We start from the raw sequence: 21,111 nt of genomic DNA on the forward strand, positions 1-21,111 counted from the left end.
AAACCCGCGCCGTGTGTATTTACCTAAGTGTTTAACTTCGCTGTCAGCCGCATCATGGTATTCAACCAGCAAGTCTTTTATTTCACTTGTTATCACTTCATCGGCATGTGTTAGATGACGCTTCTCTAAAACTCCCAATTTCTTTTCCAAATCGACTAGTCCCTGTCGAATGGACCGAGTGTTTGGTCATGGCTTTGCTGTGTATATATACCTTGAAGGGCCCCCAAACTACCTGGAAACTATCTAGGGACCCCACATTGATGGTGAAGTAAGTTTCTATGACTTCAGTCAGGTCCTCCTTAAAGACCTGGTCTAGTAGCAGATAAGGGGGAAACCTCCATGTGAATGGCGGAATAGTTTTCCAGGGAGCGGTGATGAATAATAGCAGTGGGGAATGATCCAATAGAGAGCAAGGAAGCACTAAGTATTCTCTAACTTGGGTGGTGAGTGGGGAGGAAGCCAACCAGTAGTCAATCCGAGTGTACAAATTATGAAAAGCCATCTTGGGGGTGGCGAGTTGCAAGGGAGACACTTGTTTGAGCGCTCTAGCTCTTGCGAGGACCACAGGTGAGCCCTATTTAATGCTCGCTCCCTGCGCGCAGCGGTGACGCGCAGCGGTAGCGCCGGACTCTCGCCGGAGTCAAGCCAGAGTCCTGCCCGTCTGCGCCCGTCAGCGTCCCGGAGGCGAGCGGAGAGGCGGGTGGGGCTCTACCACCAGGGATGTGTCCTCCTGGGGTACCATTGCTGCGTTATTCCTCTGTGGAACTTCGCTCTTTTGACACCCCGGTCACAGGCTGTCGCACTGTCTTTCCCGGACGTCATTGCGGGAAATCCTGCTGCCCGGGCTGTGGCTGGCGCCCCAACCGCTCTCTGTTACCACGTCCCAATAACAACATCCTTAGTGTGGGCTATCGCTGCATGTTATTAAACACCAGGTCAGCGGCTAAACATGCGCAAGACATTTTTGAGCTCCTAGATATAGTGAAGCCACTTTGTCTGATGCTCACTGAGACGTGGTGGGGTGAATTTTCCAACCCGGATGTCGTTACAGCAATCCCGCCTGATTATAACATCTTCAGGAAGGATAGAGCTAAGGGAAGGGGAGGTGGAGTGGCACTGGTGGTCAGGAAAGACACCCCCTGTGTGATCCTGCCAGCGAAGGACATCCGAGGTTCGGAGACCCTTGCCTTTTCTATTACTCTGTCCCCTCATCAATCTGTTAAGGGATTACTCGTGTATAGACCACCTGGCTCACCCGGCACGTTCTTTGAAGATCTGGACTCTGTGCTGCTGGGGCTGGCCCTGAAAGCGGAACATTGTATCGTGGCAGGGGATTTTAATTTTCGGATGGATGATCCGACCGACCCTGCTGCCATCAAACTTCACGAGGCTATGACCCCGTTGGGACTGATCCCTCATCTACAGGAGCCTACGCACGAGAAGGGGCACACTCTTGACCAGGTATTCTCGTCTTCCCCTCTCGAGGAGATTGAGATTACTCCAGTACTATGGTCAGACCACTTGCTTGCCAATTTTACGATCAAAGGCATAGCTAAACCGGTGGTTGCCCTGACCCAGCAACAGGGTCGTGTTTATAGGGCATATCATCGAGTGACCCCAGAGATGTTGGCCCTGGCCGCTGTGGATCACCCATGTTCCCTCTCGGGTGATCTGGACAGGGATCTGGAAACCCTGCAAGACTGGCTCCTAAACAGGCTAAATGATCTTGCCCCGGAATTGACACTCCGCCTGACACCGAAACGGGTCTCGGCGCCATGGTTTACCGCAGCACTGTCGGCTACACGGCAGCAGTGCAAGGTAGCCGAAAGAGCCTGGCGGGCTCAATATGATTCGGTAGCCAAATTGACCTATAAGACGGTGGTCAAGGCCTATTACAGGGACATCCGCCTGGAAAAAAAAGCATATTTAGCTAGGAGAATAGAAGCTGCGTCCAACTCCTGCAAGGAGATTTTCTCCATTGTGAGAGAATTTACTTCCCCATGGTCTAACACCTCGGATGAAAAACCGTCTGGCACCTGGGCTTCGGATCTTGCTGATTTTTTTACGAGCAAGATCCAACGCATACAGGATTCTTTTCCATCACCTGGGCCCATCGGCCAGACTAATCCGGTGACCACCTTATCCCCGCGGGCTTGGCCAGGGGTGACGCTGAGCGTGTTTCCACCGATCTCTGTCCCTGACTCTTTAGCGCTAATGGGCAATCTTAAATCGGGTTCGCCCCTCGACCCATGCCCTGCTAAATTTTTAGCGAAAGTTGCTGAAGTGATCAATCCTCTGGCAAACCCGCTGCTGAATCTTTCGCTGAGACAGGGAGTGGTCCCGCAAGCCTGGAAGCAGGCGATGGTAATTCCATTGCTTAAAAAATCAGGCCTAGATCCAAAGGCCCCGATTAATTACAGGCCCATCTCCCTGCTGCCGGCTCTCACGAAGATTGTGGAAAAGCACGTACAGGCTGTGCTTTCCAATTTCCTTGAGACCAACGAGATCCTGCATGCCACCCAGTCAGGTTTTCGTCCCCATCTTAGCACAGAGACTGCGCTCCTTGAGGTCTCAGAAACCTTAAAGGGGTTCTGGACTCTGGGGGCAAAGCCATGCTAGTGATGTTGGATTTGTCGGCGGCATTCGACACCGTCCCCCATGATGGTCTTCTTGCAAGACTCTTTGAGATCGGTCTACGGGGGACGGTGTTCGACTGGTTTACTTCCTTTCTAGCCGGCCGCCGGCAAACGGTCTGGGCGTCGCCAGATTCCGCCGTGATGCCGCCTCTGGGAGTCGGGGTCCCACAGGGCTCTATTTTGAGCCCGACCCTATTCAACATCTTTATGACCCCATTGGCGGCGTTGGCGGAGTCGTATGGCGCCCAGATCGTATCCTACGCGGACGACACCCAGCTCCTCTTCTCTTGTAAGAGAGGAGGAGACTTTGATGAGGAGAGTATCCGGGATTGCCTTGGGGCTGTTTTTCAATGGTTCCAAACTGAACAGCCTCAAGTGCAATTCCGATAAGTCCGAGGTACTCTTCTTCGGGTGTGACATAGAGCCAGACTGGCAGGCCTGGTGGCCGATTAATATGTTTCCCCCGTCTTGTTCGTCCCAAGTCGCCAAGAATCTGGGGGTCAAGATGGATAAGGGGCTAACATTGAAATCTCAGATCCTTGGGGTGGCGGGCACCTGCTTCGGCATCCTTAGGATGTTGCGGACGTTCCTTCCCTTGTTGTCCGAGGAGCACAGGAAACTGACAGTGCAGGCTTTGATTCGGTCCAGGTTGGATTATGCCAACATTCTCTACCTGGGCCTACCAGAGTACTTGCTGCAGCGGCTCCAAGTGGTGCAGAACGCTGCTGTGAGAGCAATCTTTGGATTAAACAGACGGGCCAGTGCATCGGGCCTGTTGAAATCCTTGCACTGGCTTCCTATCCGGAAACGGATCGCTTTCAAGGCTCTGACTCTTGCCCATAAAGCTCTCCACGTGGTGGGAGCAAAATACCTTCAAAAGAGACTGGCCTTCTATCAACCGACCAGGTCTTTGAGGTCGGAATCTCTGTTTTTTGCGGTTGTCCCGCGCGTGAAGAGAGCGCGTTTGGGAGGCCGCTCTTTTGGACTGCTGGCGCCACAGTTGTGGAACTCTTTGCCGCTTGCTCTGCGGGGAGCTACTAGCCTACTTGCCTTCAGAAAAGGCCTTAAAACCTGGTTGTTTAGCCAGTAGCCTGTTTCTCCTGTATTTACTTGTTTGGTATTTTTCCTTTCTTTTATCGGTGTTATGTTATTGTGCTGCAGCCTTCCTTTTCCAATAAAGCGACGGGACACTCTTTTTGAGTAGCCGTGCGCTATACAAAAGAATAAATAACATAACATAACATAACAAAAGCAGAGTAGTGAGTGTAACCTCCCCTATCTGGATACCGCATGCGCCAGACATCGCATAGGTCATAGTTGACCAAGGCGTCCTCAAGCGCCCTAGCTGCGGCAGAGGGACATCTCACGGGGTCCCCCGATCTATCTATACTTGGGTGTCTGACCAGGTTCAGGTCTCCCCCCACAGAAAAATCCCCTCAGAGTAACTACCAACGGTGTGTGCTAGTGTTATATGAAATTCCGGACAGTCGATGTTAGGTCCGTATATGTTAACAATCACTAATTCCATACCTTTTCCGCGGCATCTGGAAGTGACATAACAGCCATTGCTGTCTGTGTTTAATGGTGTCAATGAGAACTGGGATTTAAAGTTCACCCATGTCAGCACTCCACTCGCGTGAGTAGTGAAGCCTGAGGCGCGTGTGTTATCTAACAACCCTCTATGTCAAATCAGTGCGCTATTGGGGGGAAGGTGCCTCTCCTGAAGCAGGGCTATATCTATATTCTGTCTATGTAAATAATTAAACACTTTTCTGTGCTTCCTGTGATCGTTGAGTCCCCTAACATTCCAAGTGAGGGCCTGAAGTGTATCAGAGGACATAGGGGCATCACCGTTATTTGGTCCCACCATTGTGTGTGTTTAAGTGTATTACGCAGTCTGACCTAAGCCGCCAGCAGCCAACTAGTACATCTTGTGCATACTGATAGAAAACATCAAACAAAGAAAACCACATTGCGAGACAACAAACCCTACCTCCCCCCACCCATGTCAGACCACCCCCAACTTGTCTGAGATGCATCCCACTGGACCACCCAACATCCCTCCGCCCCGCCCCAGAAAAAATACCTTCCCTATTGTGATTCACATGTGGGCAGACGTTGCCCAACCCAACAAGGAGTGCTATCCAAACATCGAAGAGCCCACCCGGACCCCGTCTGTCAGTTATTAAGCAGTTGCATTACACCAAGTGAAACAAGTCTTAAAAGGATTCCAAAGCATATCCCTGTATTCCCCGCCGCCAGATCCAGATGAAGATCAGCCGGAATCAAGGTACTCTACATAGACTCTGGAAAAGTCTCACTGCGATCAAGTCCCCCACTTGCCACTGGGCTCATGCTCGACCCCACCCTAAAACAGCCGCCCCCAAGCAAACCCAAAACCCGCTCAATGGAATTACGATAACCAAACCAAAGGGGGAACCCTCCTCATGTTGTCAGCCTACCTCTGGGGAAGCGACTATCTGTGTCTGGTAGACAGTGGGCCCACTCGGGAGACAACTCCCCACGCATCCTCCTCAACAATTAATACTTATCAACTGGAGGTGTGTTGATGCACTCTGTCTTGTTCCCTAATGATCCACCCACTGCTTCATCGAGAAGGTGCCGCTTCGGGCTGTGGCATGGTTCCTTGGACCAGTCTTTCAAAGCCCTTTATAAGACCTTGGGGCCGGTGAAGATGTGGGAGCGGCCCTGTAACTTGACTCGCAGACTCACTGGATACCACATGGCCTAGTTGATGCCCAGGTCTCATAGCTGCTTCCTCATTGGCATGAACTGACGGCGCACATCCTTCACTTTGATGGTAAAATCCGGGATAAGGGATATCGTGGAGCCCTCAAATGCCAGCGGTTGCTTTTCTCTTGCCAGTTTCAGCGGAGCGTCTCTATCTCGGTAGTTTAGCAATTTAGCGATAATCGGCCTAGGCGCAGCACCCGGGGGGCAGGCGAGGCCCCAGGGAGTGGTGGGCCCTCTCCACCACAAACATCGTGGAAAAAGTTCCTTCCCCAAGCAGGGAAACCAGCAATTTCCCGATTAATTGTTCTATGTTGCCAGTGGGGCTGAACTCGGGTAGGCCTGTGATTCTTAGGTTGCAGTGATGAGAGCAGGCCTCCAAATCCTCAGTTTTGTCTTGCAAGACAAGTAGGACTCTACCCAGCTGTTTATGTTCAGTGTCTAGGGTTGTGTGTGCTTCCTCTACCTCCGTAATCCTACCTTCCAACATATCTAGTCTTTTGGCATGTTTATCAAGATACTCTGCCATTCTGTCCTTTTTGTATGATAATGCATCCATCTTAGTGCCATGTGATGAGACACCGCTTTGCAGGCTCTTCTCCATGGCCACCAGCTTGCTGCGGATGTCAGGACAAGTGTCTTCTGCTGCTGCCCCTTTCCATTCTGTCAGTGCCCTCCGTGGAGGTGTCTCGAGATTTTGATTTATTCTGCTCAAATGAGAGTTTCGGCTGCCCCTGCCCATTCTGCCCATTCTGCCCATCTCTGCCGCCAATACGTCCCCACCGCGAGGTCAGCGATTTACCCCCTCACCGGAGCACAGAAGATACAGGTCAAGTCTGTCCACCAACCAGATTGACCTTCGCTGGCTCACCACTCCGATTAACAAGCAGTTTGAGAGGCACCCGAGTCAGGTAGCGGAGGACTCCTGATCTATGTGGTCAGGCGGGCCAACTGAACCCTACATCGCCAGCCAGAGCTCAAACAGCAATGTGCTGCAGGGCAGTCCCCATGTAGGCACCTCAATCGCAACAGGGTGCCCAGCCAGCACTTTCTCAGAGCGACCGTCATCCACTTCCAACTGCCAGTGACAGGTCTCTGCTTCCAACAACAGTTCCCTCTGATCAACAGTTGGCCACAGGGGGTGTTGGGGGGGAGACCATGACGAGACAGTGAACCCCGGGCCTTATATAGGGTAGATCGTGCCAAATAGAGCCCTGCGGGCCACCATCTCCCGAAGGGGTGTGGAGCACCGGGAGGGGCAGCTGCTGAGCCAACCCCGCACCAGGCGCCTTTGCCGAAATAGTATTTGGTAGCACTCATGCCGGGAAAGCAGCAAGCATGTCGCCAGCCAGGTCCAGGGACACAGGTCTCACCTCACGCGGCAGGCGCCTCACAATGTGGCCTCAATCTTGCATTCGCACAGTACGTTGCCCCAAAATTCCAGACTTTTAGGTTTGCATATTGCCCAGGGTTCCCAGGTCTTAGGGAGCGACCGCAGTGGCCCAGTCTGTTAGTGAGGCAGCTCTCAGCACCAGCTCGAAGTCACGAGGAAGGCAGAGTCAGTTTTGCCGCGGGAGCCCGGTGAAGCGAGACGCCAGCAGCGCACATCGTAGATCCTCTGTGCGGCCCCAGGCAGCGCGTCCGCCACCACCGGGCCCTACCAGCAGTTAAGGCAGCAGTTCAGGCACAAATCAGCTATCAGTAGGACGCAGCCGTCTCGGGGGCAGCTGGTAGCAGCCGCGGTAGGGTGCGGTGACCGCTCCTCGGAACCAGCAGCGGCCGCGCACCCAGGCGAGCTCGACTTTAGCCGGGGGATTTGGGCCCAGCGGGGCTTACAAAGGCCGGGTGCCGCAGCTGGTTTCAGTCTCAGCAGGGTCGGAGTTTGCGCAATCCCTTCCTGCGAACCTCTGACGACAAGATCAGGTTACTTAAAGCGATTTATGTATGTAACTGCCAGATCATTAACAGATTGTGTGACGAACCACGGAACTCATGGCTCAAGCGGCCATCTTCGTCACGAGCAATCAGATTTAGATCATGTGGTGTCAGAGGATATACATGCCATTAAGTTTTTACCAGCCAGAGGAAGACAGTACTCGTTACTAACGCTTGTCACATTTTCTACCCCAAATCTCCCGCCCAGGTCTTGAGAAGGAAAAAGTTGCTGAAGTCGTTGGGTATTGAGGTGATAATATTTCAGGGTGATCATTACACCCACCCGAGCAGTGGCATCCTGTCAAGACGGCAGCCACTGCTATATCAGTATTGAAAAGGTGCCAAGGAGGGAGCATCCTTCCATGTAACACTTTGCAGGTGTGTTAAGGCACTTTAAAAAAAGAATTCAAATACCCAGTAGCAACAGGCAGCTTGGGGAGCAAACAATCACAACACAGCATGAGCTGTAAAATGGCTGGGGTTGGCGGCTGGATGCTCTATCTAAGACAGCAACCATTTCAGATCGAATCGTGGCACAGCGGATCACTTTCAAATAGGATTGCCTAACCATCTGCTCCTGAAACATGGGGAGGGGTCTGCAGGCACAAAAAGAAGACACTGCTTTTGTACATTTTTTGAATACATTCGATATGGTAATGGTACACAGAAACCTGTGCAAAGTCTGTGTCTCACTTAAGGAGTTCAGAGAACCTAGCAGGCTGGCACAGAAGACCAGCCCCTTCGGCAGGGCAAAGGTTGCCATGTCAATATATGTCAACTCCAACTTGTCAGCAAGCATCACAGAGCTTAACATAGATGAACCTGGCCCTGCATATTGATAGTTGGACTAAACATGTATACAACCTCCTGGTAATCGTGAACATGCACATTAATCTGAACAGGAAATCTTCAACCGCAGAAGTTTGTCACACATATGGACTAGCTGAAAAGCATGTCCCATCCATCATACTGGCAAGTTTCAAGGGACTTTAACCCTAATCTGTTCCACCACCCAAATGAGGAGCACACATGTGTAACTGGGCACCTCTGAGATCAGAGTATGCCACACTATAACTGTCAGGTCAAGATTGGAGAAAAACTAGCCAAATCGTGCAATTTCACTGGTCTTACTGCTCTGAAGGCCTGCAAGCCAGGTGACATTCCACGAAACATGGACTAGGGCATCCAGTAACTTGGTCTTATACCTGGATTATATGCCTGTAAAAATCCCACTATATGACCAGGTGAGGGAATTTAGAATAACCCACCACCAAGAGAGTGTACATCATCCACAGGTAATGCTGCATGAGGCCACTTTGTGTAAGCATGAGGCAGCAGTAGCTCTCTGTATATAACAAGTTCAGTGACTTGGATGCGCTGCACACTGTACACATCAAGGATTGAAACAATATTTTTAACTCGAAATTTAACAACCGCTACTTTTTATTCCATTTGAATACCTATTTTTATTCAAACAGTAATCATATGTATTCTGATTGATCCTTTAGAATTCACAATGCCAAACATTCTCAGTATCATAAATTCTCTTGAGAACATTGATTAACCTAAATGGAACCTCAAACACATAAGCAAACATAACATTATACACAATCTTGTAATAATGTTCAATTTCATGCCCAATGTATTTCAGGACTTCAATGTCGTTCCTCAGGGGAAAATCTGTAAACGTCCTACTCACTGTAGAAGCCATATGCAGTAAGTGATTTGAGCTCCGAGCTTCAGGCTGTTGGCGATAGACAAGTCAGTGAACATGTTATATACTGAGTGTTATTTGTGTACTTGTTTTGAAAGCACAAGTAGCGCTGGAGCACCATTTTTGAAAACACTTTAATTGAGTAGCATTTATAAGTAGGATGAGGAATCACCCCAAAAACCCCTGACGATGCAGCAGTAGCTCTGCCAGTAGATGATGGGACTGGCAATTTAAAAAGTCTAAAGTGGAGGTCTAGTTTTTATATGGACCAGACAGAGGAAGTGGTGGGCACCCTTGAGTCCATGGCTCTAGCAATTTTCTTAATAGAACTAACTTTTGATTTCCTTATGTGATGGTGTTGGAAAGATCTTTCGCAAACTGCGGAATCACCTGGCAGTCTGGGTTGATGTCAATAAGATCTTATTGCTGTATCAAGGAGGTTCAGAAAAGCTATTAATTGGTCTATGAAATTGTATTACATAAGTCTGAATTAGGTATGTATAAAACCATTGCCGCTGTACATGATGTTCATGATGTTCATAGACAGGTAAACATTATTGATTTGGGCCTTGGTCACTTCTATGGAAGAGTCTGCAAGAACAAGGCCTCCCAAAGAAACTTTTAACTGCTTTAAAGCAATCTCACCTGGGAAACTGAATCACAGAGAAGTGTGAACCCAAATGAGAAACTATGCCTAGTTTTGGAATTAACACCGGGGTAAGGGAAGGCTTTGTGTTAGCCTCTACATTATTGAATATTTCCATCAATGATATTGATAAAGGCCTTCTTGCTTAGAAGCTGGCTGTACCAACACTGGGGAAGGGGAGAGGGCAACATTCCTGTGCTTCTGCTTGCAGAAAAGAATGTGTTACTGACTAGCACTGAAATATGAATGCACAGGCTACTCAAAGTCTTAGAAAATCATTGTATAATCAATCAATCAATCACTCAATCAATCAATCAATAACTTTTATTTCTGCTACAAAGCCATAAAAAGTTTACAAACACATAAAAACTGATATAATCAATATTTTGAACAAGCTTCCTATTTGCACGAGTTAAAAACTATACCTAAAATTGGATGGTAGTTATTCCAATGACTGTTAATGTTGGTACTATATTCATCTTTATGTTCTATTCAAATAAATTAAACCACAGGTGGAAATAGCAATCTATAACATTATTTATACATTTAAACATAATTCATAACCCAATGCTTTAAATAGTAAGAACCCAATGAGAGTAAAAAGTAACCAGGTCATCTTTCTAAGGCTTTATTTAAAATACCGATGGAATTAATCAAAAGAAAAAGGACACTTGTAACAGTTCTAAACCATTGGTTAGAACAATGAAACACCCTCAAAAACTCAATGTTGTTCGAATAAGCGGTATATATGTTTCATCCGCCCCACATTGAAGTTATGGCAGTTATCATTGGATGTTCCAATACATGCTCATTGCTAGCCTCATCCAGAGGCACCTCTGGTTTAAGAATGCAGTGTCCAGAGATTGAGGGTTACCACCACAAAAGTGTAAACAAAACATGAACAAGAATTCTTGAAAAATTAAAAAGGAGAAAGTCACCCTTGTGCTTTAATGTGAGGTGAGATTCTACTATCATAAAATAGACTGACACTACAAAAAGATCGAGTTACTGGATCTTTTAGTATTTATAAAAGGCTTGTCGACATGTTTCAGCTCCTTTTCGCCCTACAGGGTCTATGGAGCTTTTGTCAGGACTAACACACAAAAAAATTAGTTACTCACACGATTAGTGTAGTATTTTTGAGTTTTCACTTTTTGGCACTCAGTTATGGAAATTTTACTCTCCGCAATCTGTAATAGAAAGAGAGAAATATACAACAGTGCAAAAAATTCATTCGACTGTTATAAGGGTTGGGAGGGAAGGAACAAGGAGGAGGTGCATTGATATCATCCTTTCAAGTATCAGCGTTTATTTCGCTTTCGTATTCATTAGAAATGGTTGGAAGGGAAATTGTTGGGCAATGGATTGAGAGTAAAATATGCTCATGCGGGTTTATATCATTACGTTGCAATTAAATGAAAAAGTGACAGTGTTAACGATTGGATCTCACTAACCCAAATCTTAAATAGTGTGTTGTCAGCTATTATGAGGTTCGTTTCTGGCTAATTGCTGGTGTACTGTATAGCGATGTTATCATATAAGGTAAGGTAAGTGGTGGCTCTGGAGGTCTCACCCAAACGTTATATAAAAGGGGTCTAGACTGTTATGTGGTTCCTTTCTGGGTCCTCTATAATGATGTTGCTAGATAATTAGAGGCTCTGGATGTCTGACACACAAGTTATATTACTGAACTGTCTACAGGAGGGCAGTCTACGCACTAAATGATTGTATTTTTATCTTTATAAATAGGTTTTGATTACCTCAATTACTCAGGTCTCCGTATCTTTAGACTTATCACACATTTGTAAGTCGTTACGGAGCGTAGATGTTACTAAATAATTTCGCTCCAGCCTGAATTCTTTCATTCATGGGTAAACATACTCACACGGTTAATCCTACCTGTTTAGGGAAAGTCGTAATCTCCATCAGGGGGGACCGCTTCATTGAGCGCAGAGCTGGAGACAAGGGAGCGGAACATTAGAATTGCTGCTATTACATCTTACCGGTATGTCTGAAGAATGGAACGGAGCCGCCTTTACCCGGGTGGTGTTCAGTTCTCTGACTTGTGCTGACTCTGCCCCCGGACGTCCGTTCTACGTATTGAGCTCCTATTAAAGGGCCACAGGCTGTATTGGGAATAAGGTTTTTTATGGAAATAACTTTATGTGTCGCTGTTACAGCTTTAGCGAGCAGTGGTATCTACAATATAAGAAATGTGAATACAGTATCCATCCGATTGGACATAGGACTGTAGTTCGTTAATTCCGCTGTATGTTGAACTAGTAGTGCAGATATTATTCTTTTCTTATACAAATTATCAGTTAACATTGTTATTTAGCGAATTGATGCCACGGTACATTGTCATTAAGGCCTTGCTGATAGGTTTGGAGGCGTTTCACCCACCTCTGTTCCTTTTCATAGAGTATTTTCTCTGAGTCCTGTGTTTTTTCTGATAACATTTCTATCACAGTCCAGTGTAGATCGTCACAGGAATGGTTCATTTCTACGAAGTGCGTACATAATTTCGTGGTGTTCTTTTTCAGTCTTATGTTGCTTCTATGTTCCCCGATTCTTGTTTTGACTTTTCGGCAGGTCATCCCTATGTATTTCTTCAAGCAAGGACAGCTAACCATGTAAATAACCTGTGTTGAATTGCAATTTAATAATAATAATAATACAGAAGCTTATTGAGCGCGAACAGCTACCTCTGGAGAGGTGTCCCGGCGCTAGCGAGTCCTACAGCAAGAGTGAGTAGACAGGAGGGAGAAGGATTATTGCATAAAAAAACAGGTTTTTAGGAGTTTCCTAAAGCTGGCTTCTGACGTGGCGGATTGGATGGCAGGGGGCAGAGTATTCCAAAGTTTCGCCGTGCCGGCTGAGAAGGACCTGCCTCCAAGTCTAGCTTTCCTCACGCGTGGTACAATTAGCTTGAGCAGGGAGTTTGAGCGCAGCTCTCGTTTTTGGTGGTAGCGGGGGAGTCGGAGTTTTAGATAATTGGGACACGATCCTTTTAGCGCTCTGAAAGCCAGGGTAAGCACTTTGAACTTAATTCTGCTTGCCACTGGCAGCCAATGCAGCTCGTGCAGATGCGGAGAGATGTGCTGCCTAAAAGGGACACGTTTTATCAATCTCGCAGCCGCATTCTGCACGATCTGTAAGCGTTGCACCGCATATTTAGGTAGACCAAGATAGAGGCCATTAGAATAATCGAGTCGAGATGTGATTGTTGCGTGAACCACCGTTTTTCGACACTCGACTGGTAGCAGAGGCAGAATTTTCCGCAAATTTTTGAGTTTATGCAGGCAGCCAGCGGTAAGCTGTTGTATATGCGGCAAGAAAGACAAGTTCTCATCCCATTTTACTCCTAGATTTTTAGCCTGGGTGCTGGGAGATGGGGCAGGGCCCATTTCCGTTGGCCACCACAGATCCGGAGGGGGATGTTTGAGATTTCCGAAGAATAACACCTCCGTTTTGCTCGCGTTCAATTTGAGCTTGTTAGTGTTCATCCATTTGGCCACGTCTTGAAGACAGCCCCTGATATTGCTGAAGGCTGCCTCGGACGTGTCTGTATATGGGAAGACTAATTGAGTGTTGTCCGCATAGGATATTGCCTTGACCCCCCATTTGGCAATCAAGGTGAAAAGCGGGGCCAAATAGACATTGAACAGCAGGGGGCTGAGTGCCGACCCCTGTGGGACGCCACACCAGAGATTTTTTGGTCTAGAGGAGAAGGGGCCCAAGGCCACTTTCTGGGAGCGATTAGTGAGATAGGAGAGTAGCCAGTTGAGTGCTTTGTCTCCAAGGCCTATGTCCTTAAGACGGGTTAGTAGTCTGCTGTGATCTACAGTATCGAAAGCAGCTGATAGATCCAGGAGCACCAGCATAGCTGATGCCCCTGAATCTAGGGACCACCTGATAGACTCTGCAACCTCAATGAGGGCCGTCTCGGTACTGAAGCCGGCCCTAAAGCCTGACTGAGTTTCATGTAAGGCGCCGCTATCTTCAATAAAGTTTTTTAGCTGCCTCTGAATCATTTTTTCAAGCATTTTGCCGGGGGCTGCAAGAAGAGAGATGGGTCGGAGATTGTTCAGATCATCCGATGCGCCTTGGGGTTTTTTTTCAGCGGGAGAAGAGTGGCCTGTTTCCAGCAGTCCGGAAACGTGCCCGTAACAATGGACATGTTCCATATGTGTAAGAGGGAAGCTGCGACATTAATTTCCACAGTTTAAGTGGACAGGGATCATCCGGGGCTCCCGATTTACATTTTTGTATTTCTTTTACTGCCTCAGAGAGGGTAATAGGCTGAAATTGATTTAAGGGGGTAGTGGGACATTCAGAAATGCTTAGCTCATCCATTAATGTCGGCTCGGGGTCCGTAAGAGTATCATAGACTTTTAGAATTTTGGTGTCAAAAAAGTCTGAAATGGATTCGCAGAGTCTTACCGAAGGGATAATATCCGTCTCGATAGCTCTGGGTTTGAAGAAGGATTGAACAATCTTGAAAACTTCTTTACTCGATTGTTCTGCCTGTAGAATGGAGGCCTCAAAGAAGTTTTTCTTGGCTTTTTTGATAGATAAATGTAGAGCATGAAGAGCATTTTTAAAGCTGGATTTGGCTGAGTCGCAATAATTTGCTCGCCACCGGCGTTCCAGTTTTTTACATTTACTTTTTTCGGCCATGAGTTCAGGGGTGAACCACGGTGCAGAGGGCGATTCTCTGCGTGATGTAACAGTGCTGGCCGGCGCTATAGAGTCCACTATTTTGCTTATCCACACGTTCAGAGATGCAGCATCGGAGTTTGCATCCGAGGTAAGGGGTAGGGGATTTGCCCGAAGTGCTGGACACAGTATGTCAGCTGTTAGATTGTCCCATTTTCTCCGCACATAGGATCGTTTTCCTGTGATCTGAGATTGGAGGGGGATTGGGATTGTCATGGTGATTAAGTAGTGGTCCGTCCAGAGCAGTGGTAGCGGAGAGAAGGCTGTTGTGTTCAATATGTTGGAAAAGAAAAGATCCAGCATATTGCCCGCTCGATGCGTGGGGCCTGTAATAGCTTGAGTTAGATTGGCCGAATGCATGGTAGAGATAAGATGAGAGGCCTGTGGGCAGTCAGGATTGTCGGCGTGAAGATTAAAATCGCCGGCTACGATAAAGTAAGAGTGGTCTAGAGAGTTTAGAACAATAAAGTCCATAAGCTCGCACAGGGCTGATGTCGGACAATCCGGGGGTCTGTAAATAACTAGGCCTATAAGAGACAGTTGGGGGGTAATTTGGAGGCAGAAGCGTAGCCCCTCAATGCTTGGGAATGTGGTGGGAGTGGAGGACAACAATGTGTATTTCTCGTTGTAGATGAAAGCCACTCCACCTCCTCTTCGGCCCTCCTTTCTATTGGAAAAACTCATTTTAAAGCCTGGCGGGATTGCTAGCGAAATGGATGCCATGTTGTCTTCATTGAGCCATGTCTCTGTGAGGCACATGGCGTCCCATTGTGAGTCCGTTATGAGCAAGCATAGATCAACAGCATGCTTGGGAAGAGATCTGCAGTTAAGTAGTCCGATCCTAAGTTGGGTGGGGGGGGTGTTACGCGAAGGTTTACTAGCTTTCTTGAGAAGTGAGGTTGTTTGCAAAGAAACGATGCCTAGAGACTTATGGCAGCGTGGGCAGTGGGAAGGGAGATCCAGAGTCATCAAATTGAGCTCAGGTGACTGACAGATGGTGTCAGTATTCATAGACCGGAGCTCCGCACTGGACCAGACTATCCTTTGTTTGTGTGCAGTGGCACGGGCAGCATGGCTGGCGCTGGTCGCAGGTCGGTCGCGGACGGGCGCAGACGGGCTTGCCTTAGGCGCGCCTTCGGCGCGCAAACGGCGCTCCCGCTGCGCTCGTCCGCTGCGCTTCCTCCAGTGGCACATTTTATAGTGTGGGGAGGCGGAGGGGGCTTGGCCAGAGAGGGGGCATGGCCTCGTTGCACGCCGTCAATGGCGGCGGCCAGAGGGCGATTTGACAAGGTGAGGGAGGTGCTGCTCGTGATCAGCAGGCTCCCAGGGCAATGTCAAGAGGTCTTGAAGCTTGGTAGATTCAATTAAAATACATAGTTATTCAGCACACTCAAAGGTAAAATGTTTTAAAAACGATCAAGGAATACACCTCCCGGCTATCCGCCTCAGGAGTAGGAGTCATGCAAATGCGCTCGCATTCAGCGCTTTTAACTCGGCGGGGGGCGTGGCCAGAGAGGGGGCGCGGCCAGAGAGGGGGCGTGGCCTCGTTGCATGCCGTCAATGGCAGCGGCCAGAGGGCGATTTGACAAGGTGAGGGAGGTGCTGCTCGTGATCAGCAGGCTCCCAGGGCAATGTCAAGAGGTCTTGAAGGTTGGTAGATTCAATTAAAATACATAGTTATTCAGCACACTCAAAGGTAAAATGTTTTAAAAACGATCAAGGAATACACCTCCCGGCTATCCGCCTCAGGAGTAGGAGTCATGCAAATGCGCTCGCATTCAGCGCTTTTAACTTGGCGGGGGGCGTGGCCAGAGAGGGGGCGTGGCCAGAAAGGGGGCGTGGCCTCGTTGCACGGCGTCAATGGCGGCGGCCAGAGGGCGATTTGACAAGGTGAGGGAGGCGCTGCTCGTGATCAGCAGGCTCCCAGGGCAATGTCAAGAGGTCTTGAAGGTTGGTAGATTCAATTAAAATACATAGTTATGAAAGCCTGTCTTTGCGTCCATACTAGGGTCTCTGATAGTTGTAATGTTTTTGATGCTCTGGTTGTTTTACATGCTACACATGTGCCACAGGGGTAGTGACCTGTTATGGGTGTCATTGAAATATCTCTTATTTGCGCTGGTGGTTTTTTTTTGTAGGTCGTGTATGTACCACTACATCTTTTAGATTTTTTGTTCTTCTATTAGCAAACCTTGGTTTAGGCCAATCAAATCTCCCGGTGTTCAATATATGCTAGTTTTTATTAACCAATTTTTGCACATCGTAGGTGGAAGGGCAGAATGTAGTTACACAGGTGGTTAAGTTTGGTACTTGTTCTTTCGGGTGTATTTGCAGGAGACATTCTCTAGGTTGGTTGTTCGCTCTTTTTCTACATTTCGAGATGGTTTTCCGAGTGTAGTCTCTGTTTTTTAGTTTCTCACTGAGTTCATGGGCCTGCATTTTATAATCTTCGTCTTTACTACAGTTTCTTTTCAGGCGTAGAAATTGGCTGTATGGGAGATTGTCTCTCAGGGGCTTTGGGTGATAGCTTTTATAGTATAATAAGCTATTTTGGGCTGTTGGCTTAGTGTACGTTTTGGTTTGCAAGGTATTGTTTTCTGTGAAGATTGTTAGATCAAAAAAGTCTAGTTGTGTGTTGTTGTCTGTATAGGTGAATTTCAGCCAGGGATCTAGTCTATTGAGCCAGTCCATGAAAAGTATTAGGTCCTGTTCTGTATTCCAAATTAAGAAAATATTGTCAATATGTCTTTTCCAGTATAAAATACTGGAAGAGAAAGGGTTTGACTCATTTAGGACATGTTGACTTTCGAATTGACTTACATACAGACCCGCCACCGACGGCGCAAATGCACTACCCATGGAAGTACCATGGATTTGTAGGTACAGGTCTCCATTAAATTCCCAAAAAAATTCTTTTAGCGCTAATTTGCAGCATTCAAGTATGAAATGTCTCGGGGTATTATGTTGCCAATCTTCCATAAATAGGATGTCTTCTAACATCTGCATGGTTTCGTCTTGGTATACAGCGATTCCACGTCTAGATCGACAAGGAGCATTTTGTCAGGGTCAAAAGTTTTGTCTGAGATCTGTATTAATAGATCCCGTGTATCCTTCAGATATGTTTGTGTTTTTTGTACCAAGGGCTTGAGGTACTCATCTGAAAACTTGGACAGGGGTTTTAAAATCGACCCAATACCTGAAACTATTGGTCGTCCAGGCGGGGGAGATCTGTTTTTGTGGATTTTTGGAAGCGAGTAAAAGTACGGGGTCTTCGGTTCTTTTGTTAGTAAGTAATCCGCTTCCTTTTTTAAAATCCACATATTTGTCTCAGCTTCATAAACCATTATTGCTATGGTGTTCACGAGTCTCTCTGTTGGGTCTAAAGTGATCTTTTCATAGAATTTTGAGTCTGACAAGAGGGCGAGACACTGTTGGTTGTAACCTGCCTTACTTAGAATTACAATGCCTCCCCCCTTGTCAGCTGGTTTGATTACTATTTCCTCGTTTGATTGTAGAGCTTCCAATGCCAGCCGTTCTTTATTATTTAAATTTTGGAAGATTTTTTTCTTGTTTATTTACATGTTGTCTACACCTTTTAAGCGTGCCTGCTCGAAAGTTTGTAGTTCTGGGGGAACACTGCCTGGTGGAGAATTGAACGTTGATTTTCTTCTAAGAGAAGTGTCTCCTTCTTGTGTTGAATCAGTGCTGTTTGAAAAGAAAGCTTTCAGTTTTAGTACTCTGCAAAACTCAGCTAATTCGCATTTGAGTTTACAGGTATCAAGTGGTGGGCTGGGTACATATCCTAAACCTCTATTGAGGATCCTGATTTGGTCTTCAGATAATTCAGTGTCTGAAAGATTGACTAGCAATGATTGTTCTTGCTGGTTGAAGGTTGTGCTGCTGACATGCTCCTTGTCAGTATGTTCCTCAGTTGGTCTTGCCAGGTCAAGGACTTTTTTCTGCCTCGCGGTTGATTTTGGCCCCTGGATAAAAAAGGCTGTTCTTGTTGTTGTCGATTTTGTTGTCCTGTCATTTGTGGGTTTACCATTTGAGACATTTGTTGCATTCCTTGGTTGTGTGGATCCATCCACCCTCCATATTGTGGAATGAATGGTTGGTAATATGGTACATTGGAACTGGGATAATATGGTTGTTGCCATCTGTTACCCCTCCTGGGGCGTTGATATCGGTAGTTGTTACGGCCTCTTTTCAGGGTATAGTCTTCTGAGCTGCTGACGGAATTGTTAGAGGAATTCTTCCCAGTCGACTCATTGTCCGAACCTGGATCTGGGAAGGCATAGTCTTCTTTTGTGTATGGATGCATTCGTTCTTGGCTGAACTTTTTTAGGTCTTTCCCCAGTTTTTGTAGCTTACTTTGCATTATGAATTCTTGTGTCTCTTCCATCTCCTTTGTTATTTCTTCCAGCTTCTTTTTATATACTTGTGGGTTGATGCCTTTCTTTAGTTCGTTTTCACAAGCTTGGATCTCAACTAATAAGGCTTCTGAGAGTCTCTTGGCTGTCTTGATAATTAGTGGACTCACAAAGAATAATGAGAGGTGTTTGCTCAGCTTGAACATATAAAAGGTTCACTGGTATGATGGTCTGTGGCGTGCTGCCAGGGATGACGCTGTCTGGACCGGTCAGCGTTAACACAGAACGACTACTACAAGGCTTCCCCCATTGAGAGGAAGACTCCCCGGTGCACTGCACGAAAAGAGACTAAGAGAGTCTGAAGTTTGAACTCAAGTTCATGAAAAGTTAAATCCACAAGGTTAAGTCTTTTTACACATTTAATCCATGTGCTTTATGCTTCATGTATAGTTCATCAATATTTCAAAATTCGCAAAATAAGCATAATCCACGAAATTGTAATCCAATCATCAAACATCCCAATGCATTTCGGGCTGGTATCAAGCCCTTCCTCAGGGGATAACTCTACAAACAAAAGGAAAATAACGAAATGAGGCCATATTAATGCACATTACCACAGTCTCTAAAAATTGTACTGTGAAATCCATAGAGATGACAAGAATAGTGAACATGGTGTGTGAAATATAAGCGCTAAAATCACCAGAAAGATCATGCAACTGTAGATTATAGCAACAATAATCAAATGATAAACAAAGAGTGTGTGTGCAAGAAACCAAAAAGAGACAAAGATTGCAGCATTAAGCTGTCAAGACACCAAGTGAACAACAACGATAACATTCCTCAGTGTGTCAAAAGGGTACTCGCATCGTACACCGGAAAGTTATGCAGAGAAGTAAAACTCGTGTGAGTGGCTGCATGCACCCGTAATATCACATTGACTGAAGTCCTCAGTAGAGGCACTTACTCAATTCGATGTCCGTGGACTATGATAAACTGCTGCCGGGCAACGCCGATCAAGCTCGTGATGCGAGAGTGAAGTTAATAAAACGCACGGCTTGCATGATAAAAATAAAAGTGGGACTAAACGGCACAGAAAACGTGGACGCCATCTTAGAAAGGTGTCGAACTTAATAAAAGATAAACGTGTGAACAGTCGCCACCACCACCCGAAAACTAGTAATGGCAAGACGACACAATGAGGAGTAGGTAACGGAAATAGAAAAACACAGAGAAAATATGTAAACACAGTAAGAAATAAATGAGCATGAGGTAAATTGCAAATGTAACAGAAGGTAATACAGCAAATCAAGGAATCAAAGATAACATAAGAACTCCATCCGATCATTGAGTCCATGTGGCTGCATCGTCGCCATATAACGGATCCAAAAGTTCTCTCTTTTCAGCAAGGTTTTCTTGTTATCATGTGTCAGAGGTACTTGCTCCAATATGAGGTATTTCAACTGAGCAACAGTGTGTTTTAGTTCCAAAAAATGTGTAGCAACTGTCGATTTAAGGTTACCAGTTCTTATGTTGCTTTTGTGTTCCAATAGGCGTGTCCTGACCTTTCTCTTGGTATGACCAATGTAACATTTTCCACATGGACACTTCAACATATAAATGACATTTGCGGAATTACAGGTAGCGTTGACACGAAGTTTGATAGGATAACCCTTCATGGGATGGTTAGTACTGTTTCCTGAAATGCAATTGTTACAATTACTGCAATTGTAACACGGTCTGAGTCCCTTGAAGGTGGTTTGTTGATGCTAAATGTTAGGTTTGGATAACATCTCTTTCAAGTTGCGTCCCCTGGTGTACGCAAACAGCGGTTGCTGTGTGAAGATTCCCTGAAAATCAGGCTCCATGCTCAATAGTGACCAATGGTTAGTAATGATTTTTCTAAACTGATTGCTCAACACAGTGTATTTGGAAACTACTACCATTCGTGTATTCTCAGTTTTTGGTCGGATTTTTAAAAGCTCATCGCGAGTCAAACTACTGCATCGGGTGACAGCCTTTTCAAGGGTTTGAGACGGATAGCCACGGGCTTTGAACCTCTCCACCATGTTAAACATCTCCAGTTGGCAAGAATCCTCAGATGTTACAATGCGTTTGACACGCATTAACTGTGAAAGAGGTAGATTCTGTTTCAGTCCAGGTCGATGAAAGCTCTGGTAATGTAACATTGAGTTACGATCAGTCGGTTTCCGATACATAGTGGTGGTTACTATGCCTGCATGTCGTTCTACCTTAACATCAAGAAAATGAATACATTCTCTGTCAAAGCTCCAAGTAAACTATGAAGAACAGAATAGACTACTTTGGAGGCTGACAATA

General features: G+C 46.5%; 1 protein-coding gene across 1 annotated transcript in view; it reads right to left on the reverse strand.

Moving 5' to 3' along the window:
* Positions 1 to 18,980, reverse strand: part of LOC147700680 (olfactory receptor 1F1-like) — a 67,895-nt gene extending 48,915 nt beyond the window's left edge. Inside the window, exons 1-2 of the mRNA XM_086929178.1 lie at positions 18,447 to 18,980; positions 10,804 to 10,872 (exon numbers count right to left, since the gene is read on the reverse strand). Of these exons, the coding sequence (XP_086785304.1) occupies positions 10,804 to 10,872; positions 18,447 to 18,980 (603 nt within the window). The remainder of the gene's footprint in view (positions 1 to 10,803; positions 10,873 to 18,446) is intronic.
* Positions 18,981 to 21,111: the final 2,131 nt, after the last annotated feature.

The sequence above is a fragment of the Lissotriton vulgaris genome, chromosome 7 (genome assembly GCF_964263255.1).
Source record: "Lissotriton vulgaris chromosome 7, aLisVul1.2, whole genome shotgun sequence".
Classification (NCBI taxonomy): domain Eukaryota; kingdom Metazoa; phylum Chordata; class Amphibia; order Caudata; family Salamandridae; genus Lissotriton; species Lissotriton vulgaris.